Source organism: Cricetulus griseus, chromosome 7, assembly GCF_003668045.3.
Source record: "Cricetulus griseus strain 17A/GY chromosome 7, alternate assembly CriGri-PICRH-1.0, whole genome shotgun sequence".
Classification (NCBI taxonomy): Eukaryota; Metazoa; Chordata; class Mammalia; order Rodentia; family Cricetidae; genus Cricetulus; species Cricetulus griseus.
Window position 1 is genome coordinate 99,548,102 of NC_048600.1, and position 22,698 is coordinate 99,570,799.

General features: G+C 36.7%; 1 protein-coding gene across 1 annotated transcript in view; it reads right to left on the reverse strand.

Annotated features, from left to right (window-relative positions):
* Med13 (mediator complex subunit 13) overlaps nucleotides 1-22,698 on the reverse strand; it is a 97,220-nt gene that overhangs the window by 35,913 nt on the left and 38,609 nt on the right. The window contains exons 9-16 of the mRNA XM_027426367.2: nucleotides 21,165-21,848; nucleotides 10,691-10,904; nucleotides 9,185-9,263; nucleotides 5,341-5,462; nucleotides 3,566-3,656; nucleotides 3,225-3,439; nucleotides 2,774-2,970; nucleotides 197-1,113 (exon numbers count right to left, since the gene is read on the reverse strand). Coding sequence (XP_027282168.1) covers nucleotides 197-1,113; nucleotides 2,774-2,970; nucleotides 3,225-3,439; nucleotides 3,566-3,656; nucleotides 5,341-5,462; nucleotides 9,185-9,263; nucleotides 10,691-10,904; nucleotides 21,165-21,848 — 2,519 coding nt within the window. The remainder of the gene's footprint in view (nucleotides 1-196; nucleotides 1,114-2,773; nucleotides 2,971-3,224; nucleotides 3,440-3,565; nucleotides 3,657-5,340; nucleotides 5,463-9,184; nucleotides 9,264-10,690; nucleotides 10,905-21,164; nucleotides 21,849-22,698) is intronic.

The window sequence follows — 22,698 nt, forward strand, 5'->3', positions numbered from 1 at the left end:
CCACCTGCTTCTGGTGGGATTAAACTCATGCATCATCACACCCAGCACGTTACTGTCTTCACATGACGGTTAAATCCAAATTTCGGCACACCTATTAGGTCTAATTGCTTTTGATATTTTTACCCCCCAGAAAAAAAAAGTCAAAGTCAAATACCTAAAAAACGAAACAAAAACCTGACTTCATTCACAAACTTACCATTTTGTTTGGCCCACGGATGCAAGCATGAGCTTTTGACAAGTGCTTCGTCAACCTTTCCTCCCGACATATTATCCATGAACTGACGTCCATGTTCTAATGCAAGATAGCAGTCATTGCAACAGTCCCGCTCTTCAACACGTACCCAGTTGCTAATTATACCCATTTTGGGAAAAGGATCTTGGTCTGCTGCTCCAAAGGGTGAAAATAAATTAGTGCATTGATCTTGCAGCAGTAATATCAACTCATCAGGCACCTTTTCAGATTCCTTTATGCCTCCATTAACATTTTCTGCAGAGGTAGCCCTGAGAGCCTCAAAACGTTTTTCTGCTTCTTTGCCACAGTCTGTGTTACGTCCTATGATATCAAGTTCATCTTCAAGAAATAATCCTGAATTATTTCCAAATTTTCGGTTCATGACAGCACTGAAGCCACAGGTACACCGATACTGTGCTTCCTGCGTTGGATCTGGAATGTAAACTCCAACATCGGCACCCTTGATATTCATGTTGCAAACACAAATACAGCAACTGTCAAAATTACAGTCTTTAAACAAATTCATAACTGATTCTGAAAGGATGAGGTTTACATAAAGACTGTGTGCTTCGGGGATGGAAGGGACAGTGGCAGGTTCAACAGAATTGAGGGGTCTGCATGTAGATGGGGTGGAAGCTGGTGAATACAAGTCTGAATTTTCATACTTGACTGAACCTTGAGCACTAGCAGGTCCACCAGCTCCACGAGGAGTCCTTGGAGTCCTTGGAGTCCTTGGAGTTGGAAATCTAGGGGTGGATGGAGAAGGGAGAATTCCCGCACCACCATTACTAGGGGGTGCACTGCTCGGAGGCATCCCAAAAGAAGTATGGGTTTGAGGTGTGTAGGCAGGGCCATAATCTTGATCCATATTGCTTCCATCACTGTTGTCACCAAGGTAAAAAGAGAAACACGTGCGTAAAGGAACACATTAGTAATGTGAAATACAACTAAAAGTTCTCCAAATGCTCTTCAGCAAACACTGAAAATTTCCATATGGCAATCACTAGAAGATTACATGTACAACTAAGACTTATTTCAGGTTTATCATGTTCACTATGGAGATTCTTGTAAGCTAACTAGATTTACAGGGTACCCAAGTTCAGAAGTTCAGTTCCCAGCACCCACATCAGGCAGCCCACAACTAAGCGACTGTAACTCCAATGCTAAGGGATCTGATGTCCTCTGGCCTCCATGGCACCTGCACACATGTGTACATGAAGTCATGTTGGGACACACATATAAAATTTTAAAAGTCTCAAAAAATTACAAATGAAGTTTGTATAAAGTTATCCACATCTAAACAACCATATTTACTCTATAAATTTCTAATGCTACAAATACTTGTATCTCATTGACTCTTGTTGCTGCTGATTGACAAGAAAAAAAAAAAAATTCTTAGGTTCGATGGCTCAGCGGTTAAAGAGCACTGGTTGATCTTCCAGAGGTCCCAAGTTCAATTCCCAGCAACCACATAGCTCACAACCATGTACAGTTGAGATTGATGTCCTCTTCTGATATCAAGTTGTACATGCAGATAAAGCATGTACAATTGAAAAAAAATTCTGTGATGGGGGACGCCCTTCAGTATATATGTTTCTCTTATTGGTTGATGAATAAAACACTGTTCAGCCAATGAGACAGGAAGATAGGCGGGACTATCAGATGAGGAGAATTCTGGGAAAGGTAGGCAGAGGGAGCCTGCCAGAAACAGACACTATGTAGACGCCAAAAGTAGTAACAGGTCTGACCATTCTCTGGTAAGATAAGGCCATGGAGAAATACATAGATTAATAGAAATGGGTTAACAATTAAGAGAGAGATAGCCAATAAGAAGCCCAAACAATCAGCCAACAGTTTAATAATTAATATAAGTCTGTGTGTGCTTATTTGGGGCTGAAGAGGCGGGACAAAGAAAACTGCCAGCAACAATTCTGTCTTTTGAGTTGTTTATGTGTACAAAGTGGCGATAGTAATTTTAATACGCAACTGGTAACAAAATGCTAAATTTTATCTGTTACAATGTGAAGTAAATGTAAAATGACAGATACAAAAAATGGGAACAACTCAGTATTGCAAACAAAAAGAAAAAGTACTTTTAAAGTCAAAAAAAGGTCTATGGTTTCAAATAGTTTATCCATGTCTATTATTATCATTATAATAAACAAGAATTATTATTTTATTTTTTATTTATACATAAAAACACATCTTTTTCCAGCATACCTGGTACTTCAACAAAAAAAATGGATAGACCTTGGGTATGGCTGAGCAAGCTGTAATCCCAGCATTTGGGAGACAAAGATAGGCAGATTCCAGAAGATTGCTGGCCTGTCAGCCCAGACAGAACAGCAAGTTTCAGGTTCAATGAGAAACCATGCCTCAAATGAGTAAAGGGGCAATAGATGAAGAAACCCAATGTTTACTTCCCTTTGGCCTTCACATGTGGCTCATAGGCATGCACACCCTACAATGCTATCCCTCTAACAGATACACAAAAACAACTTTTACAAGCATTCAGTATTATAAAAACAACATCAACCATACCCCTCTTTGATGAATGGCATTGAAGGGCCTGAAGGAAGCAAGTCCAATTTTCCAACAGTCCAGCTCTGCCGGTAAATACACTCTTCTGGCAATTTGATAGGAGGCAGACAATGGCTTGGTAGAGTTTTTAAAGGTGCAAACATGGAACATCCTACTAGAACTTGACAATTTTCAGGTTTATAGACATAAGAAAAATCCTACAATATAAAGAATGTAGACTTTCAGTGCCTTATGTTCAAAGTGACTGTCTTCTTTACCCTATTCTTTAAACATACCAAAGTATAAATATTTTCTGTTCTGTTTTTACTGCATTTTACATAGTATTCCCACAATTTAGTTCTCATATTAGCCACAAAGCTAAAATCAAATGTGAAAAAAAATCTCTTGAATACAGCAATTAATCCTATAAGAAAACACAGGAAGGGAATTAATTGTTTGGAAAAATACTTACTTTAATTTCAGAAGGTTTGGGGCTACAGAATCCCTCCTCAACCTCAATTCTGAACTGTGCTCCTATACTAGAACTATTTCCTTCTAGGACAGTTCCTCCAGGTGCTGTATCCATACTACCATATTCTTTATTATTCATATTCATTGGAGAAAATCCCATAATGTGTTGTTCCAATGATGGTGGTGTAGGATACATCTTGTGAAGATCTGCAGTGCCTATATTTAATGAAACACACATTTTAACATAGACTAAAAAGAAGTGAATCTGTGTTTAAACCAAAGGGAATTTTCTGGGGGAGTGAGTTTTCAAATTGAGCTAAAGCACAGATCTGTAAAGCTTACTTATGCAAGATAATGGATCCAGACTTCCTGTCTTGGATTCTTTGGAGCTGGCTTTATCATCTGATCCAGATGCTGATTTTTTAGATCCAGGCTATCAGGAAGGAAAAAAAAAAAAAAAAAAAAGCCAATGTGATCCCACAGTACTAATCATTCATATGTAACTGAAAAGATAAATAGTGATCATAAAAAGTGGTCTTCTGAATTTTATGACCAGAGCCAAATAACATACTAGTTTACAGATAGATCCATCACTTAAGATTTTTTTGATAAGTCTCTCAATTAACAGGAAAAAAAGTATACTCAAGAAAACATAAAAAAAGCAAAAATAACCAGTAACTTATGAACCAATAAAAGATAAGAGATTTTAAATTAAAACTGTAATTCCAGTTTAGCAAAAGAGACTCAAAGTATCTGTCCCTTTATTTAAGGTATTAAAATTTCCTATATAATCAATAACTCCTCTTAATTCTTCTTTATATTTAAACCTTGTTTTTAAAAAGCTGTAAAAATATATTTATAGGAATAGCTTTTTTATGACTCAGGGAGACTTCCTAACAAGGCAACAAAATTCCTAACAAACCAAATTTTAGTGTCTTCCTCGATAACCAATTTTTTTGTGAGATTTTGTTTGTTTGTTTGTTTTGGTGGGGGGGAGGTGGGGTAGTTTTCTTTGTTTTGTTTTTAAAAATAGGGCCTCATGTCACCTAAGCTGCTTTCTCATTTTTATATAAACAAAGCTAAGTTTGAAACCCTGATTTTCTTGCCTCCACATCCCAACAAACAGGGGTTACTGGCATGTGCCACCACATCCAGCTCTCAACAATATGTTTACAAATAATATTAGCTCCATGTGTCACATTGAACAATTTGTGAGTAAAGCACATATATAAACAACTTTTTCTTACCTTAGAGAAGCCACAACTGATGTCTGTATGCTAGCAAAGAGAAACTCTGTCTATACGGACAAAAATATTTAAGGCTCTTTCCCAGTGAACAGTGCCCTAGTAGACACTACACTGGAGGATATAGAGTAAAGGTTTATATATATAGCTATTATCTGCCATTACCCATATCTGTAATACATTTATATGTTCAAATGTGTGTGACAGATATTCTGGCAGGATCAATAACTATCAAATAAGACAACAAAGAAAATGTGCCAGTCAATTCGTAAGCTACTTTTAAGTAGATGGAAAAGGAATCCCTTTTATAAGGTAGCACCCAATTCATTAACAGCCTAATAACTGAGAAATCCCATTTTAAAGTTTTTGCTTTTAAACTTTTGTGAAAACAGGTGTGAAAGATTAAGTAGTATCCTTTGTTTTCCCCTTTACTGTTTTTAAGTGTATGTCTTATAGTAAGAGAGGCGATGTCAAACAATTTCAGAAGAACTGGTATTCCTTACTAAATTGATAAGGTGTAAAATTCTAATGTTAATTATTTAAACATTCTCTGATTCAATTCCAGAGTCACTTCGCAAACTATGGGATCAAAGAACAGAAAAACCATTCTGAGGACTGAAAGAAAAACAAACAAAAGCTCACATGGCAGAGCTTTCAAACATACAAAAGTACAAAACACACAAGGTTCACAGGAAACCATGTCAAGGTAACTCTAATATGAGAGTAAAATAAACCAATGGTGTCTTACTATGAAATATTTCCTACTGTTCAGAGATAAAACATAGTTCTCAAGTGACAAGTCACTTCCATAACATGAGTTCATACAAAGTCAATGAAAGCTAGTTTAATCCTAATCATTAATTGGCTACTCACTGTTAATTCATCTTCATCAGAATTGAAGAGGTTATCAAGGTCAGTGTAAGAGACAGCCAGATCTGAGTCATAAATCAAACTGGTTGATGGAGGGCGCGCATGATTAGTAGGACGTGGAGCATCTACATATGACAATCAGAAAAAAATAAACTGAAAACTACTAGCCAAATAGTAGTCTACTTATCTAAGCTAGATATAAATCCTAATGTTTATCAAGACAACTATGCAACATAAACTTTTGATAGCCTCTTACTTAAAATTTGAGCAATTTCTCTTAGAAATAATGTTTTAAATAAACAATAGTACTTTCCCCCAGGAAGCTCCAAAAGTTGCATAATCTTACCATAGTTAAGCTCTGTACATAAATCATAAAAATACAAATGTTATTACAACGGTGGACTTTTTTACACATACTTTTTCTTTGTGTGTATTATTATGCTTGTGATGTGATTGAATATACATGTATTCACAGATATCTGTTCACACATACATGCACACACATGAAGGCCAGAGGTTGACTCTGGGTCAACCCTTAGGTGCTTCCCAACTTACACATTTAAGTAAGGTATCTCCCTTGATTCGATGAGTTTGGCTATCTAACTTTCTCTGGGAATTCCCTATCTCCTCTCATGCCAGGAATATAGTCAAGCCCTGTCACACCTGAACAACATTTATGTGGCTACTGAGGATTCCAACTCTGGTTCTTACGCTTGCATAGCAAGCAATTTACAAGCCAAGACATATACCCAACCCTTATCTTTTCATTTTGAAACAGATGCATTTATTTTAATAAGGTTGTATGTGGCCAGCGTTGGTGGTGCACACCTTTAATCCCAGCACTTGGGAAGCAGAGGCAGGCAGATCCTCTGTGAGTTCAAGGCCAGCCTGGTCTCCAGAGCGAGTGCCAGGATAGGCTCCAAAGCTACACAGAGAAACCCGGTCTTGAAAAACAAACAACAACAACAAAAAAAAAACAACAACAGTTGTATGTAAGCCATCTGAATAAAAATGATACAATTAAATATCAAGCTAATTATGTATGATGAATAAATTATAGGTATCTGCTGTGAAATACAAGATTTACACATACCAGTATAGCATTATTTTTTGTCTAGAGGCTTGATATCATATTTTTCCTTTATTATTATATCTTGTATATATGATAATGAGAGACTGGGAAGAATGGAGGAAAGGAAATTAGGGGAACAAAAAATACCAAAATAGAATTGGATAGAAGAATAAGTTCTAGTGCTTTTAACACAGAAGAGCGATTACACTTCACAATCAACTATTTTAACCTATAATCATACATTTTATGAAAAACTAGGTATGAGAAGCTTTAAGGCTCCTAACACATTGAAATAAAAAATGGAAACACAAAGTACCCTGATTTGGCTGATACATATGGGAATCATACTGTACCACATACGCATACAACAATTACATGTTTATTTTTTAAGAGCACAGACATCCTGACCATAAATGCATGAATTTACTTCTAGACCCTCTACTCTGTTTTACTGGTCTAATGTGTCTTTTTTTCTTTTCTTCCTTTTTTTGTTTACTTATTATTTATTTATTTGTTTTTTCGAGACAGGGTTTCTCTGTGTAGCTTTGGAGCTTGTCCTGTAACTTACTCTGTAGACCAGTCTGGCCTTGAACTTACAGAAATCTGCCTATCTCTGCCTCCTGAGTGCTAGGATTAAAGGCATGCACCACCACCACCCAGCGTACCTTTTTTTCTTAATGCCAGTACAATACTATTATTATTGTCTGTATAATATATTTTGAAGTCAGATAATATAATAAACATTTTTTTTTTTTTAAAGACAGGGTTTCTGTGTGTGACCTTAGATGTCCCAGGACTCACTCTGCAGACCAGGTGGGCCTCAAATTCAAGAGATCTATCTGTCTCTGTCTCCGGAATGCTGGAATTAAGGGTGTGGGCCACTACTGCCCAGCTAATAAAAGACGTTTTTATTGAGAGGGGAAATAAGAATCTTGCTATGTACACTGGACTGGTCTCAAACTCATGAACCTCCTGTGTCAACCTCCTGAGTGTTGGGAGAGCAAGCATATACTACAAATCCTGACTCAGCACTTCGGTCTTGTTGCGAAGTATTACACTGGCTATTCAAGTTCTTTTGAGCCTCAATACGAATTCCAGGACTTTATCTCTGTGCAACATGCCACTGGAATTTGATAAGGACTGCTTCAGCAAAAAAAAAAAAAAAAAAAAAAAGCTACCACCAACACTCAAAGCTGTCAGTCACTAAGCTGCCATATCAAAGGCCACCTGTTCCTTCTTTAGATGGGCTTTTTTCCTTATTCTCATATTTGTTCCTGCCAGAATATTTTTTAATTGCATTCAAAAAAGACATACCAAAAGATAAACTGTGCCTACTCAAATTCAGTGTGTATTTTTCCAACTAAGGTTAAACTGTGCCTACTCAAATTCAATGTGTATTTTTCCAGCTAAGGTTAATAGTATGTTTAATGCCTGGCAATTACTAAGAAAACCAATCTTTGTGTTTTCATTACAAAAACAAGTACTTATGGGAGGTGATACATATATAAAGCTTGACTTAGCACTCTAAAATATCCATAGAAAGTAACAAACTGTACATCATATGCATATATGTGTGTGTGTGTGTGTGTGTGTGTGTGTGTGTGTGTGTGTGTGTGTATAAATTACATATACTTTCAGACAGGGTCAGATATTTGAAAGAAGTCTTCACTGTATCTCTATCATCTACAAGTTAAAAATATGATGAACTGCCAGGAGGTGGTGACATATGCTTTTAACCCTAGCCCTCAGGAATAAATGGCAGGCAGATCTGAGTTTGAGGTCAGCCTAGTCTACACAGTGAGTTCCATGATAGCCAGGGCTACACAGAGAAACCCTGTATACCGAGAAACCAAAAAGGAAAAAAAAAAAAAAAAAAAAAAGCAGAACAGCATCAGAAAAAGACTTCTTGGTTGGGGATGGTGGCATTTGATGGAATCCCAGTACTTAGGAGGTTGATGCATTTAAGTTCAATGCAGCCTTCACCACATACAGTTAAGAGGCCAGCTTAAGTTACATAAGATCATACCACCAAAAAATTAAAAACAAAGCAAAACAAATAAAGTCAAGAAAAAAGAAAACATTCTCATCCATTTGAGACTTGAGAAGAATCAAAATTTTGAAGTTTAATTTAAAAAGTGAGGTCATAGTTGGGCGGTGGTGGCCCACACCTTTAATCCCAGCACTCAGGAGGCAGAGGCAGGTAGATGATTTCTGTGAGGTCAAGGCCAGCCTGGTCTACAAAGTGAGTTCAGGAAAGCCAGAGCTGTTACACATGAAACCCTGTCTCAAAAACAAAAGAAAGAGTGAGTTCTTAGGGCAGGTATGGGGGCACACCCAGAATCCTAGTGATACTTGGCTCAAGAGTGAAGATCACCAGAGCTCAGGAATCTGAGTGACTCTTAGGCAACGATGTGATCTTACCTACTCACTTCCTAAGATCCATTTCTAACTATAAAAAGGGTAAAACCTTCTAACAATTTACACTTGATCTTAGTTACTGACAGAAGACCAAGAAGTGATACATCTCTCAATTTCTACTAACAAATTTGAACTTGCTTCTTCACACACAAGATAAACTATAAATCTAATCATCCCATGAAACAAATTATGCAAAAAAGATTATTAATCCACCAGAGTCACAGCAGGCTAGTCAGTCTTTACCCACTAATCTTTACCCACTGAGCATCTTACCAGCCCAAGAGGAGTATTTTCATTACCATACTTCAAAAATCAGCACTGTACTGAACACAAAAGTCATGATTAGAAAAGTTTTACCTTGCTTAGAGGGACTAAATAATGACATAGCATCTTCTTCATGTGATAACACTGTAACAGTAGATGTCCCATCTTCCACCTAAAGACAATATTATAGATTAGGCTGTGCTATATATTTTACCACAAAAAAATTCTACCAATTCTTGAGTAGCTATGTGCCAAGCATTCTCATAAATGTACTATATACATTACCACTAATTCTTGTGTTGCTTTGGAGTCAGGGAATTTCTTTTGAAACAAGGTCTTATGTACATCAGGCTGACCTCATATTTTTCATCTTCCTACCTCAACCTCCCATGTACCAGACTTTGTTTGGTGTGCAAACCTGGTCACTGGCTCCCTTGCCTAAGTACTATTCCTTAATAAACTACCTATTATCAATCTATTTCTGACTCCACTTTATAAACCTCATTAATAGTGTTAGAGAGATCTTTCTGCCTCAGCCTTCTAAGTGCTAGGACTAAAGGTATATGTCATCAAGCTCAGCTATCAATAATTCTTAAAGTAAACAACTATTGTGTTCACCTTACAGATGAATTTAAATCACAGGGATGCTAAGGAATCTGTCCAATGAATCATGTCTGACAGTGGCAGCTGCAACTCTGACATACTATACATTTCCCAAGTGTGCTAACTTTGAATTGTGGGTATACCCTTCCCAGAGACTGCTGATTTCCCATTTACAAAAGGACAAAACTGAAGTATCTGGTATATAGTACAGATAAGTAAAACTCTGTGAAATTAACTGTTTTGTATGAAGTATTATTGGGTCATTAAATAGATTTAATTTTCAATCCTTGTATCTTATATTAACTGCCAAATTCTAATCTAATAATTATTTTTACCTAACAGATCTTTTAATACATGACTTTAAAACTTTAATCATATGCATATTTTAGTTGCATTTTATTTGTATGTGTATGCCACATGTGTGCGTGCCACATCATGAGTGTGGAGCTCAAAGAACAACATGAACAAGATCTCAGGCTAGGTAGTAAGCATCTTTTACCTACTGAGCCGTCTCTCAGCCCCAATAGAATATTTTCATTACCTATACTTTATAAAGTTTTGCTTATAAGGAAAAGGTAATTTTCCTAAATCACATATCCTGCATTTTTAAAACCTAGTATCATCAAAACAGTGTACCTAACACTAATTTTGACCAAAGTTAATATACTCAATATATTACTCAATTTGAAAATGTAACAATAACAAAAAGAATCTTTTCATCATCAGAAACTAACCAAAAGAGTATCACATACCTGATTTATCTCTGGTAGCACACACACATATATCTATATAAAGATGATTCACCCATCTATTCTAAAAGAATGAATGAGTGGGGCCAGGGATACAGCTCAGTGATAAGAGTGTTTTCCTAGCATGCATGAGGCCCTGGGTTCAGTAAACAGCACCTCCAAAAACAAAGAAGGGGCCGCGTGTGGCACCAAGTGTCCAAGTGCACTGAAGTGTGAACACTGGTAGGATAGGCTCTCTCCTACTCACCTTGTGTTTCTTCCCAGCTTCTCTCTCACTACTTTGTCTATCTTTTTTATCAGTAAAAATGAATTCCTCATCTCCTTCAACAAATGCATATGGATCGATTTTAGGTTCTTGTTCTGCATCAGATGCTATTGCTGAAAGATACTGGTTTTTAATTTGATATTGCTGTACTATTTCATCAGAAACTTTTAAAGGTTTCTTACACTGCACCATTAACCTGCACAAAAAAAAAAAAATTAGAAAATTAATATTTGCTATCCAAAACAGCACTTGAAAATTCTAAAACAACTTAAATGTACTGAAGTTCTTAGAATTATTCCTAGTATTTACCCTGTAATTTCTGTTTTTTAAATGAAACTGAGATCATGTGATTTATTATAGTCTCAACTTTAACAGTAGAGAAATGGCACTAAAATCAAAGTCTATCCATATAGACATGCCACCAGAACAGGGTACCTTTCAGCCACATGCCCTGTTATCAAGTCTTCTAAGTACAGTGACTTGTCCAAAGTATTGTACTGAGCAGGAAACTTAAATATAAACTACAAAAGGCCAGTTATTCTTAAAATTTGAGTTTCATACACAAGATACTTTCATATACTTTATACAAGGAAAGTAATTATCCTTTTCTTATTGACATGAATGGATACATCTTAAGCCTGAAGTTTTAGAGACTTTGTTTCTACTTCATGGAAATAACATTATTACTGTTAATGAGGTCAACAAAACAAATAAAAGCACTAAGTTAAAGAAAACTCAGTTTTCTTCCCATTGTGCTGGAAGATCAATTTGTGTATGCTCAGACTCCTAGTTGAACACAGTAACTGAAAAGAATGTATGTTTCCACTACCCCTCTAACAAAACAGAGCACACAAAACAAGAGAAAAGAAAGCAGAGAAATTCAAAAGACAAATAAGTAGAGACTAACAAAAATCAAAGAAATCTCAGCCTTCGATTTTAAGACTAGAAGAGTGTAGCCACAAGAAGCAGGACACAGCACAAACTCCTTAAGTATCAGACTTTGTGCTTCTGAATAGCAATGCACTCACTGTTTTTATTCCAGACTAGAATGTGAATACAAAAATTACCAACATGGCTAATGAGGTACTTTAAAACTTCCAAATTCCTATTCTCTCAGGTTTATACACTCAAGTCCTCAAGCTGTCAGAACCCAAGCTTCCAGTCAGAATATTTTCAAAATCCTACAAAAACTACTTCACTCTGAGTACAACACCAAAATCTACACTACCCAAGGCAAATCTCCCACAATCGCACTCTTCCTTTCCTCTCCAACGTTATCTGCTTCTATTCCATATCCTCTCTCATCCTACCCCGTTTCCAGGCTCCTCACACAGGACAGAGGCAATCCTGACGGTTCCCTTTTTTACAATTATTTGTCAATCCATTTCCTTTACTTCAATTCTTTGTTGAAATGCCACATTCTCTGAACCTTATAATGAACATCGTTTTTAAAATTGTATTATGACACCTGCCTACGCACTAATGATTCTCACCTGCTCTGGAACCTGCCCCGCTGGTGGCACTTATCTTCAAACATACTATGTAATTCATTACACCTTCATAACTATCATGCTCATTAGAATAAAAGTGCCACCACATCTGAGATCTTTTCTTTGTTCACTGAACCATCATCAATACTGAAAAAGTGTCAAGACACAAGATAGGAAGATATTAAATATTTGATAATAAATGAGATATAAAAAACAGAAAACTAAGATAATTGGGATTAATAATCCAAAAATAGAGTATCATAATGTGAAAAAAGCCATTCTTATACATTAGACAGCACTGAGACAAGCAAGATTACACAGGCAATCCCAGCACTTAGGCCCATCACTAACTAGCTCTACTTGGTTCCCTACAGAGTGAAACAGAGGCCATCAAAATAAAATCCAGTGTTTTCTAAATGTTTTCAGATGCTCAAGCATATACTACTATTCTAAACATATACTAGACTAATCCCCAAAACTAACATTCCAAGTCTACAGTTTCCTAGAAACGTAACTGGTGACACACACAAATGTCAATGGAGATATATTACTCATCATTAGTATAGTTCTTTCTATAAACAGATGAATATTTATATCTAAAAAGTAACTCTACCTCATCACATCAGACCTTGAATAACTTGGCTAAAAACTGCCCAAACATGCTAATATGAATTTTTTAACATGGTACCTTTTCTTTGTTATCTTTTCTTAGTAAAAATAATTTTCTATGATAGGGTATAGAGGGTAGTCTCTGAGTGGTTAGAATTATGTAGCAACAAATAGTTTGCCAAGGACACTTAGTGGCAAAGATACAGATGAAAAATTTAAGCACTAAACTATTCATCTTCCTGCCCAAACAGTAAAGGACTAAAATCCCCCCTCCCCTGCACCTAGACTGATCTGCACTACAGATCTTTGAAGGGGAACAAATCATCTCTTTCATATTAAGCCATTCTCTGGCAGAAGAATAAAAACTGCTAAATTGTTTAAATACATAATTATTAAACTAGTGTGCAGTTACATGTTTAAAGGGATGAACCTACTGCACAGAGCCCTACTGAGAATAAAAAAGAGTAAATCAAGGGTACTGCCAAAAGACAACTTTTGTTATTTTATTGAAATGATCTTGGAGACATCGGCATATGCAAAGATCTTAAATGTAATCATTAATATCAAGTCACAATAAAGTTAATATAACATTGTACATTAGTCTATATTAAAATCTTAATAAAAGAATAACTTCTGAAATGCCAGATTCAAACAATTTATCATGTCTCTATCCAAATATATAGTACACAGAAGCTTTTATGAATACAATACACCTCTCCTTTCCTAAAAGGAACTTTCACATGGAGCCAAATTTCTAACTACAAAGATAATTTCGATTAGATACAAAGCTAAACACAAGCTGGAAAATCAGGTACAGTAATAACAGGAAATACTGAAAAGCCCAAACTATGAAATAGTTTTCATTAATTGCATCTCCTTCCTTTCCTAAGAAAACAGCATACTCTTTTTGATATGTACTCACATAAAACTTAGCATATACTTTTATGCTTTATTCAAAAGAATTCTTCCAGACAAGGTTTGACAATATGCATTGACAATTATAGGAGAAAAGCTATAGAAGGAAATGTTAAAAACAGAAAAAAATGAATTATCTCAAAATTCTCCCACTTTCTTTAACTGGTTCTATCCCTAGTACCATCTCCATATTCAGAAGCAACCCTCGAGCTGTCAAACTTTATTGCATTAAAAAAAATAGCAAACAGAATTCTTAAAAGGTTTGAGTACAGTCAAATCAAAATAAGTTTATTTCATCACAGGCTTCTTTCTATGAAACAAAGACATTCAAAACTACCTTTCAGAAATCAAATAATGCATTTTGTAGCTATATACATACAATAAATATCTGGTGGATCTAATATAACATAAATTCTACAGATGAAGATAACTAAGAGACTCTAATGTGTCATAACTATAGAACAAAATGTAAAGAGCTAGACTCAAGCACATTTTTCTTTGCTCAGTGTTTAGAAACAGCATCTAAATAAAAACATCAGATGGTTTTAAGCATCCATACATTCCATTAAAGCATGCTAAAATCCTTGAAAAAAAATATTTTTCCTGGCAGGAATTTTCCTATCTTTAAAACTTTGTGAGAGTCAGGTGGTGGTGGCACAAGCATTTAATCCCAACACTGGTAGGAAGAGGCAGGTGAATCTTTAAGTCGAGACCAGCCAGGTCTATAGAATGAGTTCCAGGACAGCCAGGGTTACACACAGAGAAATCCTATTTCAAAAAAGCAAAAACAAAACAAAACAAAACAAAAAAAACTTTTTGTTAGTTTTGTTTTGAGATAGAGTCTCTCTGTGTAGCACTAGCTTTCCTGGAACTTGCCATGTACACCAAACTGACAAAGATCCACCTGCCTCTCCCTCCCAAGTGCTGAGATTAAAGGCGTGTACCACAAAGGCTATCTTCACTTTTTAAGTTCCTAGGCCTGATGTGGTAGAGCATATGTAAACTACTAGTACTCAGGAGACAACAGGCAAGTAGATTCGAAACTCTTTGTCTCAGAAAAACAAAACAAAACAAAAAAACACCTAACTATACAACCCACAAGTTAAAAGGTCCTTGACCTCTATTCTAAAACAGATTCAACCATAACTAACAAGTTGAAAATAATTAGGAAGATGACAAAGCTGTTTGCTACAGATCTGTACACCTTGCAAGTGGGATATACTATACTGTATCCCCAACTCTCCCTTCCTCCTAATAAAGCCTAACAGGTTAAAAAAGGAATAATGTTTTAGCATAGCTCATGAAAAAGTTTTTATGAACTGCTACACATGAAAGTTTAAGAACACAGTTTTAATGATTGATAATGAGTTATATTCCTCTACTAGCTAGGTAGCCAGAACTATTAAAACTGTAGAATATTGGGGCTTGAGCAAGGGCTCAGCTGTTAAAAACACTGGCTCTTCTCCCTGAAGATACAGATTTGATCTCCAGCTCACAATCATCTGGAACTCCAGTCCCAGAAAGAACTGATACCCAATTTAAACAAAACAACACTGTAGAATATAAATAAAGAGCAATGCTTCTCTCACTTATCCACTTTATTTTGGGGGGGAAAGGGGCTGTCTCATGGAGCCCAGATTACCCTCAAGGATGTATTCAAGGATGACCATCAATTCCCGATTTCCTAAGTGTTAAGATTATACACATATAACACCATGCTTGACATTTTCAATACAGTGCTGGGGATTGAACCTAGCTTCATGCATGCTAAGGAAGTACCCTTCCAACTGAGCTCATCCACAGATGTCATTTATCTACTCATGCAGCACAGTACCATACTTGAAGTACCAACAATGTAAAACATTTCTTTACACCAAATGGAAAACAGAAATCCTAAGTTTCTCCTCCAAATGATAATTATTCATGAAGGGAAAGACTTAAAAGAGGCAACACTCATAAAGAAAATAATTCTTCAGATGCATTCCCGCCACCTATGTCTCACTAGGTTATTAACAGCTTAAGACACATGTACAAATTGCTGGCATTTCAAACTTAAATCATATTTCTGCAGTGTCCTTGTCTTATATACACATAACTAAGTCATAAAGAGTCAGAAGGACAGATGAACAGTGTGTCAATCCCTCTCCTTCAGGGAAACAGGCACTGTTCATATCATCTAATTAGTGACCAAAACCCAAAATGCATAAGATCAAATATGTATGTATATACCATATACCTCATATCTAAAGTTTATATCTAGTCTCTTCTATCAGATTCCCTTTCCTTTATAAGGATATGCTGTTATTTTTTTAGCCAAACCTTAACATTTACCAAGACCTTACTTAAGTTTATCGGTTATTTCAATGCACTTCTATTTTGAAAAATTATTTTATCTCAACATCCATATTTCTTCCCATTCTTGCTGTTTCTAATTCCCTAATGAAGACAAATAATTTGCAGTCTGAGCTGTTTAAAAACATGTTCAAACTGCATGCCTTTAATCCCAGAACTCAGGAGGCAGAGGCAGGTGGATCTCTTGAGTTTGAGGCCAGCCTGGTCTACAGAGCGAGTTCCAGGACAGCCAGGACTATCCAGAAAAACCCTGAGAAGGGGTGGGGGTGGGAGGGAGAGATAGTCTACACTGATTTACTTTCCAAAACAACAGAACACCCAAACAACCAAAAAAGAAAAGAGGGGGAAAAAAAACCTTACAAACTGGCAAAATCATGTGAGGATAGCAGGTGTCTGCTTTATCACTCTCCACCTTACTCCCTTGAGACAGAGTCTCTCATTGAACCTGGGGCTAGGCTGGTAGCCAGCAGTTCCCAGCATTCCTCCTGTCTCCACCTGCAAAAACTTAGGTTATATTTGTGCACAAAGCCATATATGGGGCTTTCTAAAGTAAATGTTCTTAGTCACTGTATGATCCCCCTATTAAGAATTTCTAACTGGGCATGATGGTACACAATTTTAATCTCAGCACTTGGGAGGCAGAGGAAGGTAGATCCCTGTGAGTCCAAGTCAAGTCTGGTCTACAGAGCTAGTTCCAGGACATCTAAGACTACAAAGAGAAACCCAGTCTCAAGAAATGCAACCCCTCCCAAAAAAAAAGTGTTTCTATGTTCCTTTAAAAAGATACTATTAAAGGGCCAGGAATGGTAGCCTGAGCCTTTAATACCAGCATTCTATGAGGCAGAGGCAGGCAGCTCCAAGATAGCCAGAGCTACATAGTAGAGACTCTGTCTCAACACTACTCCCATCCAAAAAAAGAGGTTGCGAGATGTCATCAAAAAAACCTAACAGTGAATCATAAACTTATTTCAATAAGGGACACAATGTGTTTAGCACCTTCTATTTCTGTTAAAAGCCATATTATCAAATGTGTTTTATGCTAATTCTAACTGTATATAAATTCATTGAGTTGTATTGTCTTTAAGCCTGGTTAATTTTAGTATGTGATGTTCCTATTTATTTACAACTACTTTATAAAAAAGGATTTTTTTAAAGTCACAGTAAAATAACATGACACTTTGTGCTGTATTATTTTTTTTGTTGTAGGATATTACCATTTATACTTAAAAGAGACTTAGCAGGCCAGGCAGTGGTGGCACACATTTTTAATCCCGGCACTCGGGAGATAGAAGCAGGCGGATCTCTGAGTTCAGGGCCAGCCTGGTCTACAAAGTGAGTTCCAGGACAGACAAGGCTACATAGAGAAACCCCATCTGGGAAGAGGTGAGGGGTGTTAGCAGCATCTTTGATCTCTGCCTACCAGATGCCAAAAACACACCTTTAGCTATGACAACTACAAGTGGGCATTGGCAAATATCACCTGAGCATGGAGTTGGAATTACTGGTAAAAGGAGAAAACTAGAAGGCAACAAACATTAATCTCTTGCTCTTACTTCTAACCTATCAAATGCAGAACTATTATATTCTATAAGTGATTCTGAATTAACATAGAGACAGAGCATTAGTTAGTTAACTTTAGGTGATATCTATCATTATGCTACAAAAACAAGTCTTAGAACTAAAGGAGAATTCTGACAGAATATAAAGTTTACTATCTGGTGTTGGCATACAACTCCACAAAATAAAAATTTAAATGTTAAATAAAACCAACAGTAAACCTCTTACTCAAGTTTTCCTCCCTTTCTATGACTGAGGGGCAAAGGGGGAATCAGGAATAGATAAAAGTAAAAACATGTTATATCTTTAACTTACATTACATTACACCACCTTCTACTCCACATGCTGTTTTTCTACCTTATGCTCCTTTTCATTTGTATTCAATGAGAAAAATGTCAAGTAATTCTGTAACAGATTCTGAGGTTAAATGTTTAAAGCTATGGCTAGAATTCTTTGATCTTATGAATATAATGTACCTGTAAAAACTCATTCCTAAACATTCTTATCAACCACATTTCTACAATAAGCAGGAAAATCTATCCTGGAAAGAAAACAGCAAAGTAGTCTAGCCACGTTGCCTTTTTTTTTCCCCGTGCCTGGGGGCAGGGGTGGGAGGTGGGATTTAATATAGAGTTTCTCTGTGTAGCCCTAGGTGTCCTGGAACTCGCTCTGTAGACTAGGCTGGCCTTGAACTCACAGAAATCTGTCTGCCTCTGCCTCCCGAGTGCTTGGATAAAGGGGTGTGCCACCATTGCCCGGTTTACACTATCATTTGATTCATCCAAACATCTGTGCATTTTACAACGTGCACAGGATTACTCCAGGTGTGCAACTAAGAGAAGCATAGCAATAAACAAGAGTCCTTGCCCTTGTAGAGCTTACATTCTAACAGAGAAAAGACTCCATTAATAAATACATAATTTCAGATATAGAAATATATTGAACAAATTGTTTAAAAAAAGAGTATATAGGAGCAGCAGTGATTTAGAAGAGTGAAAACAGATCATAACTTGGACAGAATAATCAGGAAAACTCCCTACAACTTTCAAGCAACACCGAATAATAAGGAGTAAATGGTCCTCTATTCCCTCTAATATGATCTGAATGACCATGAGGCATGAGTCTGGCTTTTTTTTTTTTTTTTCCCCCTCAAGGAAGATGTGCCTAAATCAGAAAGCAAACAGAAGATGGGGTGAACTTTCCTTAGCAATCAAGGGAATGCAAATTTGACAGACTATCTCACCCCAGTCAAAACAGGTATCCAAAAAAAAAAAAAAAAGGGTAACAAACGCTGGCAAGGATATGAATGAGAGGATATGAGAAAATGAAGGCTTATTCACTTCTGATACAACCATGATGGAAATCAGTATAGAAATGCCTCAAAAACAAAAACCTAAAAATAAAGCCATCATATGATCCATCAAAGATACTTGCCCAAGTGTGCTTATGGTAGGATCATTCCTACACAACAGCCAGCAAATGATACCAGATTACATGTTCATCAATGAATAAAGTATGATGGTACATGGCTGGCTGTGGCACACAGCTTTAATCTCAGCACTTGGGAGGCAGAGGCAGGCAGATCTCTCCAAGTTCAGGGCCAGTTTGGTCTACAGAATAAGTTCTAGGACAGCCAGAGCTAGACACAGAGAAACCCTGTCTTGGAAAGAAAAACAGGATACTATCCAAAGAAAGAGAACCAGTCACAGGATGGAGAGAGCACCAAAAAGCGCAGTGGGGAGAGGAACAAACAACAAAATGTAATGACATATTTGTATGAAGATGGCATAATGAAACCCATTCCTTTGAATTTAACTTTTTAAAAAGACTATACCTTCAGAAATCATCATTTCTATAGTTCACTACTAAAAAAGTTTTTACAACTGTGTAGGCACCTGAGACTATGAGGAAGAAATTGAGCATTCCCTCTCAAGCATGGAGATGGCTCCAGGCACTGCCCCACCCCCAAACACCGTCACTGTTACAGAGGAACTCTGTTCAAATACCAGTATCCACATGGAGGTTCACAACCTTAGGATCCAATGGCTTCTAAGGGCACTAGGAATGCATGTGTTTTAAGCTAAAATGACCCATGCACATAAAGAAAACAAATGAACACCAAGGACTGGTGCTATTGCTCAGTAACAGACTGCTTGCATTCACACAGCACTGGATTTTATGTCTAGCACTGCAAATACAACAAAAAGAAAAAAAGAGGATGTGTGCACTCTTAAGCAACTAAAAAAATCTAACACATCATGTAACCTTAAGAAGGTAATAGGGGCGCAAGGGAAATAGCCGGTGGTTAAGAGCATCGGCTGCTCTTCCAGAGGACTGGGGTTCAATTCCCAGCACCCACATGGCAGTTCACAACTGTCTGCAACTCCAGTCCCAGGGGATGCAATGCCTTCTTCTGGGTTCTGCAATCATCAAGCACACACATGGTGTACTGACATACATTCGGGCAAAACTTCCATACACATAAAACAAATTTTAAAAAGGATTATAGAGATGTTTTGCTAGATGATTTATACCATTAAAAAAATTTACACATTAAAATTGTTGGATAGGCTAGGCATGTATTCCAAGCAATAAAGAAAGAAAGACGACCCCCCCAAGTCAGCTATATTCTGCCTAAAGTATGCTATATATAAAGTGAACAAAGGAGACAAACTAGATGTAGAAAGATATCTATACTAGTACAGAATTAGTACTCAATATGGAAAAATTAAACAAAAAAGGAAAAGAGACAGATAATTCACAGAAGAGGAACACTAACTGTTCAAAGAACATTTTAAATGACGTTTAATCCACTAGAAACCTACAAACATGCATTAAGACAGCCTTGCCATTCCTCATGCAGTCAAAACAGTCTTATAATGCCAAGGATTGATGCAAATGAAAATCAACAGTATTTTCAAGGTCTACTAGAGCTCCTGATGGTATGAATCGTAGGTCAGTTGTTTGAAGAGTAACCTGGCACTAACCCTTTCACTAAAAATGGATATATCTGAAGGCAATTTCTCTTCAAATGTGTTTCCGAAAACTCATATACAAGAAAGTATGTACCCACCTTCCCCAGTTCACTGCCACCTACTCTGCTGCTATGGAAACAGACAATATGATGTCTATCTAAACAAGAGTAGACAAACTACAGCATATCCACAAGTAACACAAGATCACAAAGCAATGATATGAATTAACTAAACCATAAGGCATGTGTAGGAACAAGTGCCAAACTCAGGACAGTGGAAGGAGTAATAGAGTAGATGAATATAGTCACAGGCAAAATCCTTTAGTTGGGTAACATACTGAAGCTTTTACACATTATTTTCTCTAGACGTTTGTGGCTAAATGGTTTCATAATAGAAAGATTCCTTCAGAGATAGACATGCTAAAGAAATTATTCAAATTTAATACTTAGAATATCTATTTTTATAAATCCTACCCTGTAAAATCCTAGAGTCCTAGCATTAAGTTACATCACCTTTTGCTCTTAACTTATAGTAGTGACTATTAAAAAAAATACATACTCTGTAACTGATGTTACACTTTCCTGTCCAAAAGGTCCAACTGGATCATCCTTGAATTTATCATTTGGAAGTTGAGGTGGTAAAAATTCTACATCTTTTTTCTTTGGGACTTTGTAATACTTCCAGGCTACATTAGCTTCATCTTCTTCCAAGTTTACTGCTGTACCAACATACACGGTAGGTTCTACAGTTTCCTGAAATGGAGGTGGGAAAGACTGGGATAAACTGTCTATCCTATCTTCCATTGGTTTGGTAGGAACCAAGGGATCCGGTGTTGGCATTTGATAAAAATGTTGACTCTGGGGAGTTGAAGGTGTTTTACTCACTCCTTCATCAACCACATCACATGGATGAGGACTAAGTGGGGGAGGTTGAGGTGAATTTGCCAGTTCAGTCACGTGCATCTGAGGGGTCTTTGCTATATCATTAGTGCGGATGTTTGAGAATCTCACTTGACTATCTGCAGCAGAGACCACAAGTCTTTGGCCGGCTGAGTCTGTGTCCATGCCAATAGCATCACTAATAGATACACGATGGTGAAAAGGAGTCAAGGGGCGTTTCTGTGGCTTTTCACTCTTTTCTTGCTTCTCATTGGTCTTGTGCTTAGGAAGTACTTGTTGTTGCTGCCCTAAAGATGGTGTCTGTCCTTGTTGCCCAGTATTTCTTGTTTTGAGACTTTTATGCCTGAAAAGTTAAAAGATAGGTAAGTTATTTATTTTAAAGTGCAATTATTGTACAAAGTATGTAGTGACATTTGAGATCTTTGTTTTTCAGACATAACTCTAAAAATAGATGATTTGAATTTAAGACACTTGTTCAGTGATCTTAAGGATAAACGCATACAGGATAAATTCATAAAAGCCAATTTGCAGGACTAGAGAAATGACACAGTGGTTAAGAGAACTGACTCTTGCAGAGGACTCAGGTTCAATTAACAACATCCATGTGGTGGCTCCCAACAAGTTTAACTCCAGTTCCACTGGGACCACTGGGACCAGGCAGGCACACATAGAGTGCACATACATATATGAAGGCAAATCACTTGACACATAAAATACAGCTTTTAAAAATTTTTAAGTCTTGGACTTAAATTATTCCTGTAAATCTAGTAATTTTGTTGAGCCTAAGATAAGATCTCTATCAAAATGAGGCTTCCAAATTCATGATACTGATATACATTGTATTTATTTCATTTTGTTTCTTTTTACACTAAGAAATGATCTCACAAGGCAACTGAATATGGAATTTTAAATTCAATATTCATTAAGTTTTAATTCTAGGCACCTCATTTTTTAGTTACATCAGAGCTACCCAGAAAAACCAAAACGACAGAAGCATAGGCCTGTGAGATAAGCTTAGCACTGAGTCAACCCTGGTGAAGGCAAGAATCAACATGCTGTCTTCTAATCTCCACATGCTCACTGATAGATGTGCACAACCACTCCCAATACACAAATATAGCAAGTCAAAATTCTAAGTAAAAACAGCAAGCATTTCTTTTCACAGAAATTTCTGATAAAGGAACATTCTGAAA